General features: G+C 43.5%; 1 protein-coding gene across 1 annotated transcript in view; it reads right to left on the reverse strand.

Annotated features, from left to right (window-relative positions):
* The window catches only part of oca2 (oculocutaneous albinism II), a 468,272-nt gene that overhangs the window by 262,069 nt on the left and 190,468 nt on the right, over positions 1 to 15,735 (reverse strand). The window contains exon 10 of the mRNA XM_048532874.2: positions 4,002 to 4,073. Within this exon, the coding sequence (XP_048388831.2) occupies positions 4,002 to 4,073 (72 nt within the window). The remainder of the gene's footprint in view (positions 1 to 4,001; positions 4,074 to 15,735) is intronic.

Below are 15,735 nucleotides of genomic sequence, written 5' to 3' on the forward strand. Positions count from 1 at the left end.
GCAAAGTCTCGAGTTGAGTTCCCACCTTCCACATGACTGAATCAGAGAAGTATAGAACAACACAGCCCACAGGAAACCTATTCAGTTGGTCATGCCAATGCCAGATACAATCCAATTTATCCCAGTCCCCTGCTGAAAACAATGCACTGCGGTTGCTGGGATTATGAAATTAGAACAAAGTGCTCTAGAAACCTAGCAGCTTTGGCAGCATCTGTGGAGAGAGAAAAACTGAGAGCTAAATCTTATGTGTTTTTGGCTAAGTCTAAGCGGAGTTAAAGTTTTTCAGAGTGTTTTCACCACAAGGCCTTGCAAGTTTTCTCACCTTTACAGTGCCCCTCACATTCAAATCCCATCCTATTTTACCATGGGCAGATCCCATAGATACTTGCCAGTCCACAGACACCGATTTGGAAAAGCAACATCAGTGTGCCTTGCGCCATCTTCGAAAGCCCGTTGAATATTCCAAAAATGCTCAAGGCAAAGACTGAATCTGAACATGACGGAGAAGGGGAAGATGGCACTGTGAATCTCCAAAGGGGACCAGTGCTTCCAGTAGGATTGGCAAGGGAGGCAGTTGGTTTTTCGAGTCTTTTTGAGTCTTTTCCCTATTTTCTCCACCCCAAAACCATAAGATGGCTCAGCCATTTCCATAAGTGGAGACAGATGAATGATCCAGTTTGGAAAAAGTATTGAGAAGGGGCCAGCAGTCCAAAGAATGGGTCTTTGGTATTCAATTAGGAGAAATTAATTGGATTCCTTATCCTCCACCTTTCATTTTCCTGCATTATTCACAGTCTGGACCAAACTGAAGATATAAACATCATGTTGTTATACTTATTTAGCTAACTGAAGTTGGCCTGAAGCAGATAAAACACAGATTCATTAACCAGAGGAGTTAGCAGATCAGAGAAGCTGACAAGCTAGATTTACTTGGTGCAGTCCGGGACTGAGGAACTTCAACTATTTGGGGAGATGGAGAAGTCAGATTTGTTCTGTGTAAAGGTCTTTGGCATTCTGACACTTTGAGATAGAGTAAATCAGAAGAGGCTATTTTGTCTGGAAGAAGGGTCAGTAACCAAAGGATGTAGATCCGGAAAAAATTGGCAGACTTTTCAGTGGGGAGATGAGGTAAATATATTTTATGCCACAAACTACTTGGAAGGCAATGGAAGTGAATTCAATCATCAATTTTAAGAGAAAATTGTACATGTGAACATAGGGCATAAGTTGTAGGAATAGAAGCAGGCCATTCAGCCCATCAGCCTTATTCTGCCATTGAAAGAGAGAATGGCTGGTCTAATAATTCTCAATTCTGTGTTTTTGCCTTTTAACAAAAATCCTTGATTTCCTTACTGATTCATCTCTTGAATATATTTGACCACACAGCCTCCAAAGACTAGACCAAGTACTTAAAAACAAAACAAAAACATCTATTTGGAAAGAGCAGAAGAGCTGGAATAATGAGACACTTCCTTCAAAGAAGCTACTCAGCCTCGTGCTACGCTGTGGGTATTTATATATCAACCACTCAGAAATATGAAGGCGCACCTCTAGAGTAGGTGGAACTTAATTCCAGGACTCCTGACTCAGAGTACGAGCACTATAGAATTGTACAGTGTGGAAGCAGGTCATTCAGCATATCGAGTCCACGCTATTACTCCAAAGAGCATCCCAACCAGACCCAAACCCCTATCCAGTTCCTGTCACCCTGCAATTCCCATTCTAATCCATCTAGTTTGCACATCCCAGGACTCTGTGAGCCAATTTAGCACAACCAATCTGCCTAAGCTGCACATCTTTTCACTGTGGGAGGAAAATGGAGTGCCTGGAGGAAATCCGCACAGACGTTGGGAAGAACATGCAAACTCCACACAGGCCTGAACCGAGGCTGGAATTGAACCTGAGTCCCTTGTGTTGTGAGGCAGCAGCGCTGACCAGACAGCCACCATGCCACATGTACAAACACTGTACTAAAAGGCTCCTTTCCCTTCTACATGGTCTGATGATCCTTTGATTAAGCAGCAGACCAACAGTGATTAAGATAAAGGTACAAGGTAGACAACACAAGGATTAAACACATTCCATCTAAAAGATATCAAAAAACCAGGAGCTCATTGATAAATGCAGAAATGTTTGAAAAAAGTTTAGAAATAAGTACATAACGTGCACATAATAGACAGCAGAGAGAGTGTAAAAGTGGAGGGAAAAGTGAGATTACGACAGTTGACAAGGACTATGAAAGAAGACCAGTGGTCGACGAAGAATGTAATAATTGGACGAATCTATAGCCACCTCAAACCCCACGTGGGAAAACTGATATGGTCAACAGATTATCTCTCTTTCAGATATTTCACAATGCCACTGTGCATGTGTGTCAGCATGTCCTATCAGGCATCAAAAACCCACACCAGATAAGATTTGAGGTAATTTGAGAATAATGAAGAAGCATTGTGCAGACATGGGAGTCAGAAGATATTGGGAATTAAATTGAGAGCACTGGTTTTTCAGGGGAAGCAAGTTAGTTCAACAACATTATCCATGAATAGGTCAGACTACTTGCCAAATGGATCTTCCTGATTTGATGATGTATGGTAAGATAAGATAACAAGGATGAATCAATCTAATTTGAAGTGTACATCTACATAACAGGTTTTCAAGCTTAAGGACACCAGTAAATTCATGGGCTGTTCCTTTCCTAGAGAAATAGAAGTGGCAAGAAGCAGCATGGAGAATGGGAAATAAAAACTTAAGAGAGGACAAGGATGAGTAGCAGCTTTGTTTTTTTTAAGCTCATTCTGAGGCTAAGCCTCCATATTGAAATCCCTACATGGATTCAATTCTCCCAGGGTCTTTGATCTGCTCCAATCTAGCAACGCTCCGTGGGCTCTGTGTTCCTCCAATTCCAGCCAGTTGTGCATTCCTGGTTGTCATCACCTCACTGTGGGCAACTATGCCTGTACTTTCTAGGTGCTAAAAGCTGGAATTCCTTCCTTCACTATACATCTTCTCTCTTTTCCATACAGATACTCCTAAAGACTTCACTTTGGCTACATTCACATCTGACCTCATATCACCTCATGTTGCTCAAAGCCAAATTTGGCTTGCTGATACTCTATTAAAGCAATGTTGGACATTTTATAATTTTACATTTTACAAAATATTATACAAATGTTAGCTGCCATTGATATGGGAGTTATTGGCATGGTCAACATTTATTGCCCATTTTTCTCTTACCCAGGAATTAAATTCAATTTGCTAAACAGTCTCCAATTCAACTTTTGTTTGGTGTAGCGATGATATCAAAATATTCTCTGGCTCAACCATATTGCACAAACTGCTGTTTAACGTGTACACAGCTCTGCGAGAAGCCACTAGAAAGGGCATGCAGACAGAAATTAATACTACCAGAATTTCAAAATTCAGTAAGTGTACTACAACGACTGTTTGTAAATAGTAGGCTTATGGGTCTAGACCCGAAATGTCAGCTTTCCTGCTCCTTTGATGCTGCTTCACCCGTTGTGTTCATCCAGCTCTACACTTTGTTATCTCTTACTGTTTGTAAGTACCTTCACTTATATCCAAAATTTTCTCATGGGATCATTTTACTGCTTTATGCTTTGTTAAATCATTTTTAAATTAGATACCTTCTTCATCAAATAGCAGTGAGGACGTTAGGTGGAAGTTGCAATATTTGCCCACGATGAACCTAATTTCATTCATTGTGGAGCCAGTTAGCGCAGTTGGCTTAGGTGTCTCATGAGTAGTTCAGAAAAGCAGCAATAACACAGGTTTGAATTCCATTTTGGCTGAAATAGACTTGAGACCTGCCTCTTCATCCTTTCCCAATTGTGGAAGGCAAATGGCGAACCATTGGTTACACAATTGGCCAAGAGGAGTGGCTCAGGATGGAACAATGAGGTGAGGACGTGCATTCATATCGTACAGTCAAGACTCCATAAAAAAAGCACTTGAGATGTATTAGGAATGAGGATGACACTTACATCACCAATCACAGCCAAGGCAGCCAAAGCTGCCAGGGATCCCAACATAGCAGCCAAAGATCGATGAACAATCTGAAATCATAGAACACAGTAAAAAATGCAGAATTAATCAATCTAACATAACAACAAGATTATTTAGATCTCCTTATTTAAGAGTGGAAGTACAGTGCAATCCAACAAATGGGAAAATATGTTTCAAATCAATGTTTTATCGACGAGGTAACATTAATTTATGGTCCCTTCAGTCCCTTTCTGACTGAGTTAGTTTAAACAAGAGAAATGACTAAATTGGCTAGGAAATTATGAACAGGAACTTCAAGCTGTACCACCCATTTATAATATCAGTTATTCAATTCAAACGATATACACAGGACAAAACTTGAGTAATTAACTTTAGCATTTAGTGATTCGCCACTTGTCACGCACTTCTTTGGATTTTCACTTGTAATGGCGTCATTTGAAGGGTAATTAAGTGAAGTAAAGGATCTGGGCTATGGACTCAAAATCATTCATATGTTATTTTCCAAAATGAAAATAACCCCAGCGTGTCTCTCCTTGAAGCCTCAAAACAGATGCAAAAATCATAGAACAGGGCGCTACATGGCTGAGATGGTACATATATTTCTCTGATTAGTACATAAGAATAGAGGATCTCCTAGCTAGATGGAGGACAGAATATGGAAGTACATCAAACCGCAGGGATCCCTAGCAAGGTTTCCCTCAAGTTAATAGTAACTCTATTGGCTGGATCATGTGAGCAACTGGCCCCACACCCCCAAAGACATGTTTTATGATTCACTTGCTACTGGCACAAGACAACACCCTGGCCACATCAGTGATAAAATCTTGTCTACAAACAAGACTTCAAGTTCACCAGGATTATAGCTGATGCGTGGAAAGTCCATGCTGATGCCCGAAGTGCATGAAGACAATCTGTCAGAAAGATCATGGACAAAGCAGAGGTCGAAAGAAATGACCAGACGGAGGAAAAGAAAGCCAACTAGAAGGGGGGAAAGAATAACGAATTTAGGGCTTATGCTACTCATCAGTGACCACCACTTGCTAATCAGTCTCTACAGCCTCAGCAGACGATGTTCAAATCCAGCTGGGACATACACCTGACGTGGAAGGACAATTTAGGAGGGCATACCATAAACTTCTCACTTACATTTTACAAACTTACCACATTTTCCACAAGCTCTTGTCAAGGCTAACAAGCACTGGGACCCTAACAGTGGAAAACTGTGCTTTGCTCTAATACTTTTGGATTAACAGTTCTTTATCACTTGCAAAGTTATGACGGACTATTAAACAATCTCGAGAGTTTGGAATTTTTGGCTTAATAACCTAATGCTTACTCTGCCTTGCTCCTTAAATTGCAACTTTTTCAGACAGTTCTGATGCAGGTGTCAGACTGAACCAACCACGCACATGCCTCCTTCTAAACGATCTTCTGTGTGTTTTCAGTACTCACGGCTGTTTCCACCCCTTCATTTTGGCTGCATGTTAGTTGGCATCAATCCATTGGGTGAGAAAGCCTTGGAATTCATTTTAACTGACGGGCAACCCTCTATTACACTTGCTCAATGCTGTTCAAATGGAGAGTTTGAATATGTAAAGAGAAAAATGGAAATGGAAGTGCAGACAGCAATAATGTATTCTGATTGTCTTTTTTGGGCCAGAATTGGCACAGATATCAAACTATCAGTGCCAAGGGAAACTAGCATAGCAATACCAGAATTTAGTCTTCCTGAATAGAACAGAACATCAATAAATTGTAATGGAATTACCAGAGTTACTCCAGTGTATTAGGACAACAAAGAATATAAAACGCATTCAGAAAGGGCAGACAAGAGGGTTTAGCATGGTCTTGTTAATTAAACAGCTAGCTCCACCAGAGGATTAACAGATTGAGTGGCCTGATGCTGTGCTGTAAATGCTTTGATTCCATGAGCACAGATCTGCCAAGTGCCTCCAATTAAAGTGAATTGTAATCACCGTCCAGGACTTTCCTCAGTGCTAATCTTTTGTCCATTGGCGTAAATTCATAAGAAATACAGCAGAATACTTGCCCACAAGCACATCAGTGTTTTCCATTGCTCAGCCAGTGAAACCATGATGGCCAAGAGGGAGCAGTTGTTGAAGGAGCTGCCAAGCTATTCTGATTTTTAAAAGGTGCCCTAATTTTATTACTTTGAACAAACTCTGCTCCAGAGGTTCACAGAGACAATAAATACAGCTGGGAGAGCTCGAATGGTCTCACACTGTGTGGTAGAAATCTATGATTCTCAGTTGTAACAGGCTGTAGCTGAAACCACGGTCAGTGAAAATTACATCCGTGGGGTTGCACTCAATTGGCAGCAAGTGGCAATTAGATTAACACGTGCCAAGGTCGGTTTTGTGTTTTACTTATGCTTGTTCCAACCTTTAGAAAAACGGAAGTATTCATTTTTATGCATTTCCTTAGTACCTGTCATTACCCTATCTCGGGCTGTGATAAGGTTCTAGCTTAGTAGTCGCAGATTGGCTGCTGGAGATGGCTTTGCAGGTTGCTGTCAGGCACCTGTGGAGTTTGAGAGTTGTATTTTGGGCAAATTTGCTTTAGCATGGGCTGGTTAACCAAGAGGTAACAGTGAAAGCACTGTTGGAATGATATAGTAATGGGAGCATGAACACAGTCATCCCGTCATCCTGAAACAGGATGATTCTTTTCCTGATTGTGGTCTGCCACCCGATGGGGCCCATGCTGCTGTTTGGTTGAATGCCGAACGGTAGACTCAATGATAGGGGAGGCTAGTTTGTCACCATCAAGAGGATGGTGGAGCCTACCTATCAGAGTGTATCATACAGAGGTTGGACTCCAATCTTTCTCGCGACGAGGTGGTGGCCGACCCCATGGCAACACTTGGGTACCCATTATACAGCATGTGATAGCGTTTGTCTCCACATCCGTTGCAATATCTGATGTCTCAGTGTCCACACAGATGGATATGATGAGTTTGATTCTTGCAATCGCACAGGCATGGACTGCTGCTATTGTGGCCGTGAATGACAGGGTTCAAAGAGGCTTGCAGACTCTCACTGCAGTGCAACTAATGGCCTTCCAACGGATTGCACAGGTGCTGCCCTGTGGGAGTGGCAGTGACCACAACAAGCATGTATCTGCTAACCTGACAAGAAATGAAGAGCTTTTGGATTTGGGTGGAACGGTGGTTCAGTGGTTAGCCCTGCTGTCTCACTGCACCAGGGACCTGGGCTCGATTCCACCCTCGGGCGACTGTCTGTGTGGAGTTTGCACATTCTCCCTGTGTCTGTGTGGGTTTCCTCCTGGTGCTCTGGTTTCCTCCCACAGTCCAAAGATGTGCAGGTTAGGTGGATTGGCCGTGCTAAATTGTCCATAGTGTTCAAGGATATGTAGATTAGCTGGGCCATACGGGCATGGGTCTGGGTGGGATGCTGTGAGGGTTAGCATGGATTTGTTGGGCCAAAGGGCCTGTCTCCACACTGTAGGGATTCTATGATTATGGCCCAGCCGCCAACTAAAATTATGTCTATGGACAGTTATAATCCCAGTCGACATATTAGCCAATGATTAACCTGGGAACACACTAAATGCAGTAGAGAACAACACTCTGCATTTTTCTCACTAATCTGTAGCATAGGATCAGAGACAAAATCTTATTAAAAGATTCCAATCACGTTGTTCCCGGAGCGTTTGCAGAGAATTACAGGCACAACATTGACGGTGGACCTTTTTCCTTTAATTACCTCAGACTGCAACAGCAGTCACCTGTAAATAATTTTACTGTTCAAAGATTAAAGAAGGCACGTTTTCCTAAGAGCCTCATTAACAACAATAAGTGTGTTCCTCTCATATTTCAGGGTGGTGTGTTAGTGTTATCTCTCTCCACAATTCTCTTACAGTGGTAGCCTTAGAATCCGTTGGGTGCTCTACAGCACTTGAGAGGGATTGCTGAGCCCTAAAATCTTCTCAAGATCACTGTTTAATTATCATTCAAATGAAATAGTTATTCTCTTAGATTTATTTGCATCTCTCTTCAGTGTCACTTCCATGTAAGCTTTTATATCACTTTACACTTTCAGATTGGAGTGTTAACCTTTCACACTGCAACTCTCCTCAAACCTCTGCCTTTACACAATATTTACACCCCCTGCCAAAATTCTCTGTCTCACAAGGATAATTTTGATGGGTTCACCAATCTTCCAATTCTCACTTATAACTTCCTCAGAAGTGGCTGAGGATCTATATTCTCCAAGTTTTCCATGCCATTCTCTGAATCATTGACTATATATGAAAGTACAAGAGTAGGGGCACGCCACTTCTGTTTCTGATTCTGTTCTGCCATTTAACAGGAATATTAATATCAGATTGTACCTACGCGCAACATTCCAACCTTTTCCTGGCAACCTGCTTCTCAAAAATCCATCCACCTCTGCCTTAGAAATATGTTTTGAGGAAGAGGCTTCCACAGATTTCAAACTCTAAGGAAAAATTCTCCTCAACTGTCTCATTTCCCACAAGAGGAAACATCATCATCAACCTACCCAGTCAAGGTCTCTCAAGATATTAAAAGTTTCAACAAAGTTACCTCTTACTCCTGTAAACTCCAATGGCTACAAGCCCAGCCTTTCTAAAATTTCCACTGAAGACTAGCTGTCCACTCCAGGTATCAGTTTGGTAAATTTTGTGGATCTGCCTCTAATGTATTTACATCTTTCCTTAACTTAGGAGGCCAATACAGAACACCAGATGTGGTCTCACCAGCACCTCTCACCATTTCGATGATGTCGTCAAAGAATGTCAGCTCTTCGTTTCTATTATCACCCATGGCATAGCATTTGCCAGTCCAGCCCATTAATAGTTTACTTTCCATCAAAAATAAGGTGTTCCTGTTTCGTCTTCTTCCGCACCCGTTGCCCCCTTCCCCCAACACCCCACCAAGAATAGCAAGTGTCTATTGTCAGGAAGAAAAGTGAGCATAAATCATAATACTGACGATAAACCAGGTGTTAGCAAGTTAATGTTCAATGCTTTGGAAACATAGAAAGGCGGAGCAGGAGTAGGCCATTCGGCCCTTTGAGCCTGCACCACTATTCAGTATGATCATGGCTAATTAATGCAAGCTGACTCCTGCTTTCTCTCCATACCCCTTGATCCTTTTAGCTGCAAGGATCATATCCAGCTCCCTCCTTTATAAATCTAACAAACTGGCTCCAATAGTTTTCAGTGGTAGAGAAATCCGCAGGTTCACAACTCTTTGAGTGAAGAAATTCTTCTTTCTCTAATGTTCTGAATGGCCTACACTTAGACTGTGGCCCCTAGTTCTGGACTTCTCCAATGTCGGGAATATTCTTCCTACAATTAGCCTGTCCAGTCCCATCCAGGTATACATATGTTTTGATGAGATCAGCCTCTCTTTCTTCTAAATTTCAGTAAATACAAGCCCAGTTTTTTATCTTATGTCATTGTACAAATGAATTTCCATCCCTTTCTTCATCATTTTACTGGTCTAACTTCCTATAATTTTCTCGCCCTTGCAGGAAAATCCGTGGAAAACAAAGCGGTGAAGGCTCAGCTGTTTCTGGGATTGTTGATGAACTTTCACCCACATCTCTCCCCTAATGATGAGTCTCGAACTCACTGTCACTATCAGTTCTTGTGATGCTAATCATGCAAGTGCTTGGGTGACCCACGGCCTTACAAGCTCTGGGGTAAAAAGTCTCTTTAAAATTCCTTCCATTTGCTCAACAACCCGTGAACTAATTACAGACTTGGATTTAGGTCAATGTCCACAAGAGTCTCTTACATGACATTTCTTTTGGTCACCATTGATGTGGTTCACTGTTTACGCATTTGAAAGTTAACCCTTATCTCTCTCTGTTCACTCATCTGAGGCTTACCTTTTATTGGCATTGTGTCAATTTTGCAAAGTTTCACTGAGGATTTCTGTCCATGAGCACTGGCATTGTTTCTTGCATTATCATCCAGAATGCTCCTTTATTGACTACCTATCCCACTCCGATGATGCCATCCATATCTGATACTAGCTCAATTCTATCATTCATCACACCCAGAAGAACTCATCACTGCTGGGGTATCCCATTAGGAGAGGGTGGATAGGCTGGGATTCTTTTCCCTGGAGCATAGGAGACTGAGGGCTGACCTGATAGAGGTAGATAAAACCCTGAGAGGCATCGATAAGGTAGATAGTGGGAAGTTTTTCCCTATGGTAGGAGAGTGTGAAGCTAGAAGATAACACTTTAAGGTGAGGGGGAGAGATACAAAAGGGTCAAGAGAGGCAATATTTTCACACAGAGAATGGTGAGTGTCTGAAACAGGCTGTCTGAGGTGGTGGAGGAAGCAAGTACAATTCCGTCATTTCAGAAATGTTTAGACAGTTGCATGGATGGGATATGTATGGACGGATAAGGGCCAAGTGCAGGTAAATGGAATTAGGCTATTTTGTGAAAAACTGGGTGGCCTGGGCAGGTTGGGCTGAAGGGCCTGTTTTTCATGCTGTAGACTGCTATGATTCTCTGGCCCATGCAACTTTAAAAGGTTGTTGTGCACCCAGAGATGCAAAGGGACAAGATGGTGGAGAGAACTAGCAGAGGAAGGCAGGCTATCAGATCATGCCAGTCCAGCCTGAGGTTTCCCATCAGGTCATTGTGGTGATCACAGCCCAGAGGCATGCCCAACAGTGAAGGGCGAAGCTCAATGATCTCTTTTCTCCAATACCCAACACTCACTCTACTTCTGCAACTGCACCCACCTCCCAGCCATGCTCATTCTTGACCCCACTCACTATTACATGAAACATTTTCTGTCACCCACCCTAGCCTCCCGGCACATCACATCCTCTGAGATAATGGGAACTGCAGATGCTGGAGATTCCAAGATAATAAAATGTGAGGCTGGATGAACACAGCAGGCCAAGCAGCATCTCAGGAGCACAAAAGCTGACGTTTCGGGCCTAGACCCTTCATCAGATGAAGGGTCTAGGCCCGAAACGTCAGCTTTTGTGCTCCTGAGATGCTGCTTGGCCTGCTGTGTTCATCCACACATCACATCCTCTACGCTGTCTACTCACTCGCCCATGACGCCCCGCCACTTCTTACCCACCAGCTGTGCCATCCACTTTCACCTCAGTCAATCCATCCCTTTATCAAATAAGGTAAGAACCAAGATGGTTGATGAGGTCTTCTTTGAGAAAAGGATCTTGGGCCCTGGACTGCCAAAGTTACCGACTGACAGTGTCCGAGCCTCCGAACTGATACTGGAAGCTGCCCTTCTCTTCCTGGGCCAGGGCCCCCTGGCTGAAGTGTGTCATACTCCACTTGACTGAGCACTGATGGCAAGTACAACAAGCTTCCTGCCTTGCGCCTACAATAAATGGCTAAGATAGAAGTGGCCAGCCTAGTACCTGTAGCTGGGGGGAGGGCAGCGCATGAATGGTATTACAGGGCAAGGCCGGGACGTTATGAATATCCAGATTGGCTAAAAATGTGAGAAGCAAACAACCCTGAGGTGCAAGATAATAAAATGTGAGGCTGGATGAACACAGCAGGCCAAGCAGCATCTCAGGAGCACAAAAGCTGACGTTTCGGGCCTAGACCCTTCTCTGATGAAGGGTCTAGGCCCGAAACGTCAGCTTTTGTGCTCCTGAGATGCTGCTTGGCCTGCTGTGTTCATCCAGCTTCACACTTTATTATCTTGGATTCTCCAGCATCTGCAGTTCCCATTAACCCTGAGGTGCAGCCTGGCGCAATCCATGAGCTGGGTGCCCGACCCAATGCATACAGTGTCCTTGCAGCAGCATTTTAATGCTAGTTGTCAGTGCACCTCTGAAATGCATCTTAAAATGCAGCAGGCTGCTCTTAGTGAATTGGAGAGGTACCATGAGTGTGCTGAGAGGCTGGAACGAGTTAAATGGCGGTATCTATGAAGTGGGGTGGTGTAGTGCTGACAGCAGCAGGTACTCTGGAGCAAGTCCTGAGATAGTAGCACCCGGTATCCAGGATGGTGGCCCAAAGGAGCAAACAGGTTCCTGGAGTCACCAGGTACCCGCTCAGAATTCCCATCGGGAGTTCTCGTTTCCTCGTGACAGCTGATAGATTAGGAGGCTGCACATTAATGTGGTGAGATGTGCAAGTAATAACGGACACTAATGAGCAATAATCCACCCTAAACCAGTGCTTCCCAGCAGGAATTTCGCGTCAATGTCTGGAACTTCATTGGAAAGCGCAGCAGGTTGTTCTCAACATCGCCAAAGGCTTTACTAGACTCCTCACACAATTCTACCAGATTTCGCGCCATTGCTTACAACATTCAGACCTTTTAAGGTTCTGCCCACTGCTTTTGAAATAATACAGTCGGTTCTGCTGTAACGTGTGTTGCTTCAATGTGAATTGGCTGTGATACAATTGATAAATAGGGGAACGCTATCTCTAAAACACAAACTTGTGTTGGCTATAACGATTGGCTATAGCGATTCCATTGATGCGTGGAGGAGTAGGTATTGATATCACATGATCGGTTCACGGGAATTGTTGTGAATACGTACCATGTTACAACCAAAAGAGTCTCTGCATTGGCATAACAATCATTTTGCGGACTGAATCATGAAGTGCTTTCTGTGAGAGGTACAGTACATCTTGACATGTTTTCGAGGTAAAGTGTTACATTTATTTTTATTTCACTACTAGATGAGGATTAAACATTTATTCAAATTATGCTATCTTTTGTGTTAGGCTTTTGAATGATTTTGAGCGATATATTTTGGTGTCTTGCCCTCAACCCCACTTTTCCCATAGGCCCCATTATTTCTATAGTGCAATGTTCTAAAACATGATGTTGCACAGGAATTTCGTTAGAGCTGAACTCACTGACAAATATCATTCTACAGCAATCACATTTGCATCTCTTGTACAATAGTCAAAAGTCTAATTTAATGGTAATAGTAAAAGCATGAAATTTAAATTGCAAACATGTGTCATGGCATGGGCAGCCAAGATTATATGCATAACAATAATCTGGTAGAAAAGCCTTTAGAGTGATGCGTAGCAGTAAGGACCCAGCCGAGTGGCTTCCCCTCGGCTTTACAACTGCTGGTCCCTCCAGCTGAACTCGCCAGGAAAGTCATTCCCAAACTGGTGCTGCAGAATAAATTACAAAATTGCTGTTGTTCAATTCAGTGCACTGTTTAATCCTCCCCCTTGCCTTATTGATGAAAAGGTATAGAGCAGTAATTATAAACTGTGTCTACAATAGGAAATAAGCTGTTAATGTTATTGTACAGAGCGAAAACATGGACAGACCGCCCTGAGAAATGTTTCACTTCTGAGGGGAATGCACTTATTGCCACTAATGAGGAAATTAGGGAAATGTGTCTTCTTTAATCTTTAAACAGTAAATTTTTTTACAGGTGACTGCTGTTGCAGTCTGAGGTAATTAAAGACAAAAAAGTACACTGTCAATGTTGTGACAAACGTGCCTAGAAACTCTGCAAACACTCTGGGAGCAACCTGACTGGAATTTTTTTCAGTGAGAGTTTGTCAATGATCTCTGCTAAGGCTTACTGAGTAAATGCAGAGAGTGGTGCTACTGTGCACACTGGTAACAAGAGTTTTGCCTAGTTTTATCTTCAGGCTGCACCGCCCCAGCGGACATCACCCGTTATAAAAGAGAAAAGAGAAATTTGCATTTGCATTGTGTTTGCATGTACTCAGTACAGCTCAGAGTGTTTTAGAGTGACTGAAGTGTCAGCGTCTTCAATGTTGGAAACACTGCCGGCAGAGACCCTACAGTATATTGCCTCACAAACTAATGAGGTAATGACTGCCTTCAGCAATGCTGGTTAAGGAATAGCCATTGCTAGGTCAAGGGGTGAACTCTCCTGCCATTTTTCGTACAGAGCCATGAGATATTTTATGTCAGTCTGAGGCAACTGAAAGGCCCTCAGTTTAACAACTCATCTGTAGCACCTCCAACATTGCAACAGTCCGTCTGTACTACACGAGCACATCACCTTTATTATGGGTGAACCTAAACCATCAGGTTCAGAGGTTTGGGTACTTATTGTGGTAAAGCTGACATGTGGGTCAGATGTTGAAGACAGCAGACTGGTGGATATCAAACAAGGATCCGGTTCTCAATCCCTATAACTCTATTGCCTGGAGTGCAGGAAGTGTTCTCACAACCCAAACCAGCCCATAGTCTTACCCTGACAAAGACTGGGATGCACTGGAAATGGAGCTGGGAAGCCCAGAACCTGGTTGCAAACAGCATTGTTAAAGGACAGCAAAATTTCCTGACTGTGAAAATTCAGCCGATAACACGGACTGCTCACACATTATCAACTCACTTCACACTATCACTCAAAGTCAAAATCTACCCTGCTGCAGTTAAAAATGAACATTGGTAGGGATCCAGAATACACTATTGTTAACACCAGAATTGCACTTCACCCCATCTTTCTGAGTCATGTAATTGCTAAAACACCTCAACTGATTTAGGAACAAAAATCAAAATCTAATACATAAATCACACACTGAGACAAAATTTGATCTATAGATGTCTTGTGCATGCACCTACATCAACCAGCAACAAAACGTAATGTCAATACCACCAATCATGTAATTAAGCAACAGATTGCAGAAAGATATACTTCTAAAATGATGTGCTACAATTCCTGGTAGAGAGAACGCACCAGTGGCGAGCGTTTTCTAAACAGGTCAAAGCTCTTCACGTAGTCAAATGTCATGCAGCAGATGTGGAAACTAAGCAGCACATTATTATCAAATGGATGAGTGTTCCAGTGATTGGAATGGGCTCAGCCAGTGGACATCTCAGAACATGAGCTCCCTGAGTGGTCCACGTTAATTCAAGACAGGAGCATCGGATTAGGTAGCCACCGGGCTCCTCAGCTCAAGGTTCATCCATCTGTCCGCTTTTTCTTTTCCCTTTTCCTTCCTCTCTCTCTTTTCTCTAAGATTTTTAAGTGTTTGATTTTATAAAAGAAAACTTACCACGCGTGCCTGAGGGCCAGAGCAGAGTGCAGCTGAAGGCCCTAAGTGGAGCAGGGCTGGAGGCACGGAGAGGGACAGGGTTGGAGGCACGGAGAGGGACAGGGCTGGAGGCACAGAGCAGAGCAGGGCTGGAGGTAAGGAGAGGGACAGGGTTGGAGGCATGGAGCAGAGCAGGGCTGGAGGCAAGGAGAGGGACAGGGCTGGAGGCACAGAGAGGGACAGGGCTGGAGGCACTGAGTGGTGCAGGCTGGAGGAATGGAGCAGAGCAGAATGGACTGAAGGCATGGAGAGGAGCAGAGTGGAGGGGAGCTGGAGGTCTAAAGCGGAGTGGGGCTGAACGCGTGGAGCAGTGCAGGCAGTGGTGTGGAGTGTAGCAGAGCTGCAGGCCCAGAGAAAAATGGGCTGGAGGCATGGAGCTGGTGGCCAGAGAGGAGAGGAGTCGTGACTGTTGTTGGACTGGGGATCAGTCCAGGCGGTTAGCAGCTTGCGAGCTCGGTAAGACTTCACGTAGAAGCCCCCTTGTGCTGATCTACTACAATGTAATGTTTACCTGTAATCTCAGAGATAATGGGAACTGCAGATGCTGGAGAATTCCAAGATAATAAAATGTGAAGCTGGATGAACACAGCAGGCCAAGCAGCATCTCAGGAGCACAAAAGCTGACGTTTCGGGCCTAGACCCTTCA

Source organism: Stegostoma tigrinum, chromosome 6, assembly GCF_030684315.1.
Source record: "Stegostoma tigrinum isolate sSteTig4 chromosome 6, sSteTig4.hap1, whole genome shotgun sequence".
NCBI classification, from domain to species: Eukaryota; Metazoa; Chordata; class Chondrichthyes; order Orectolobiformes; family Stegostomatidae; genus Stegostoma; species Stegostoma tigrinum.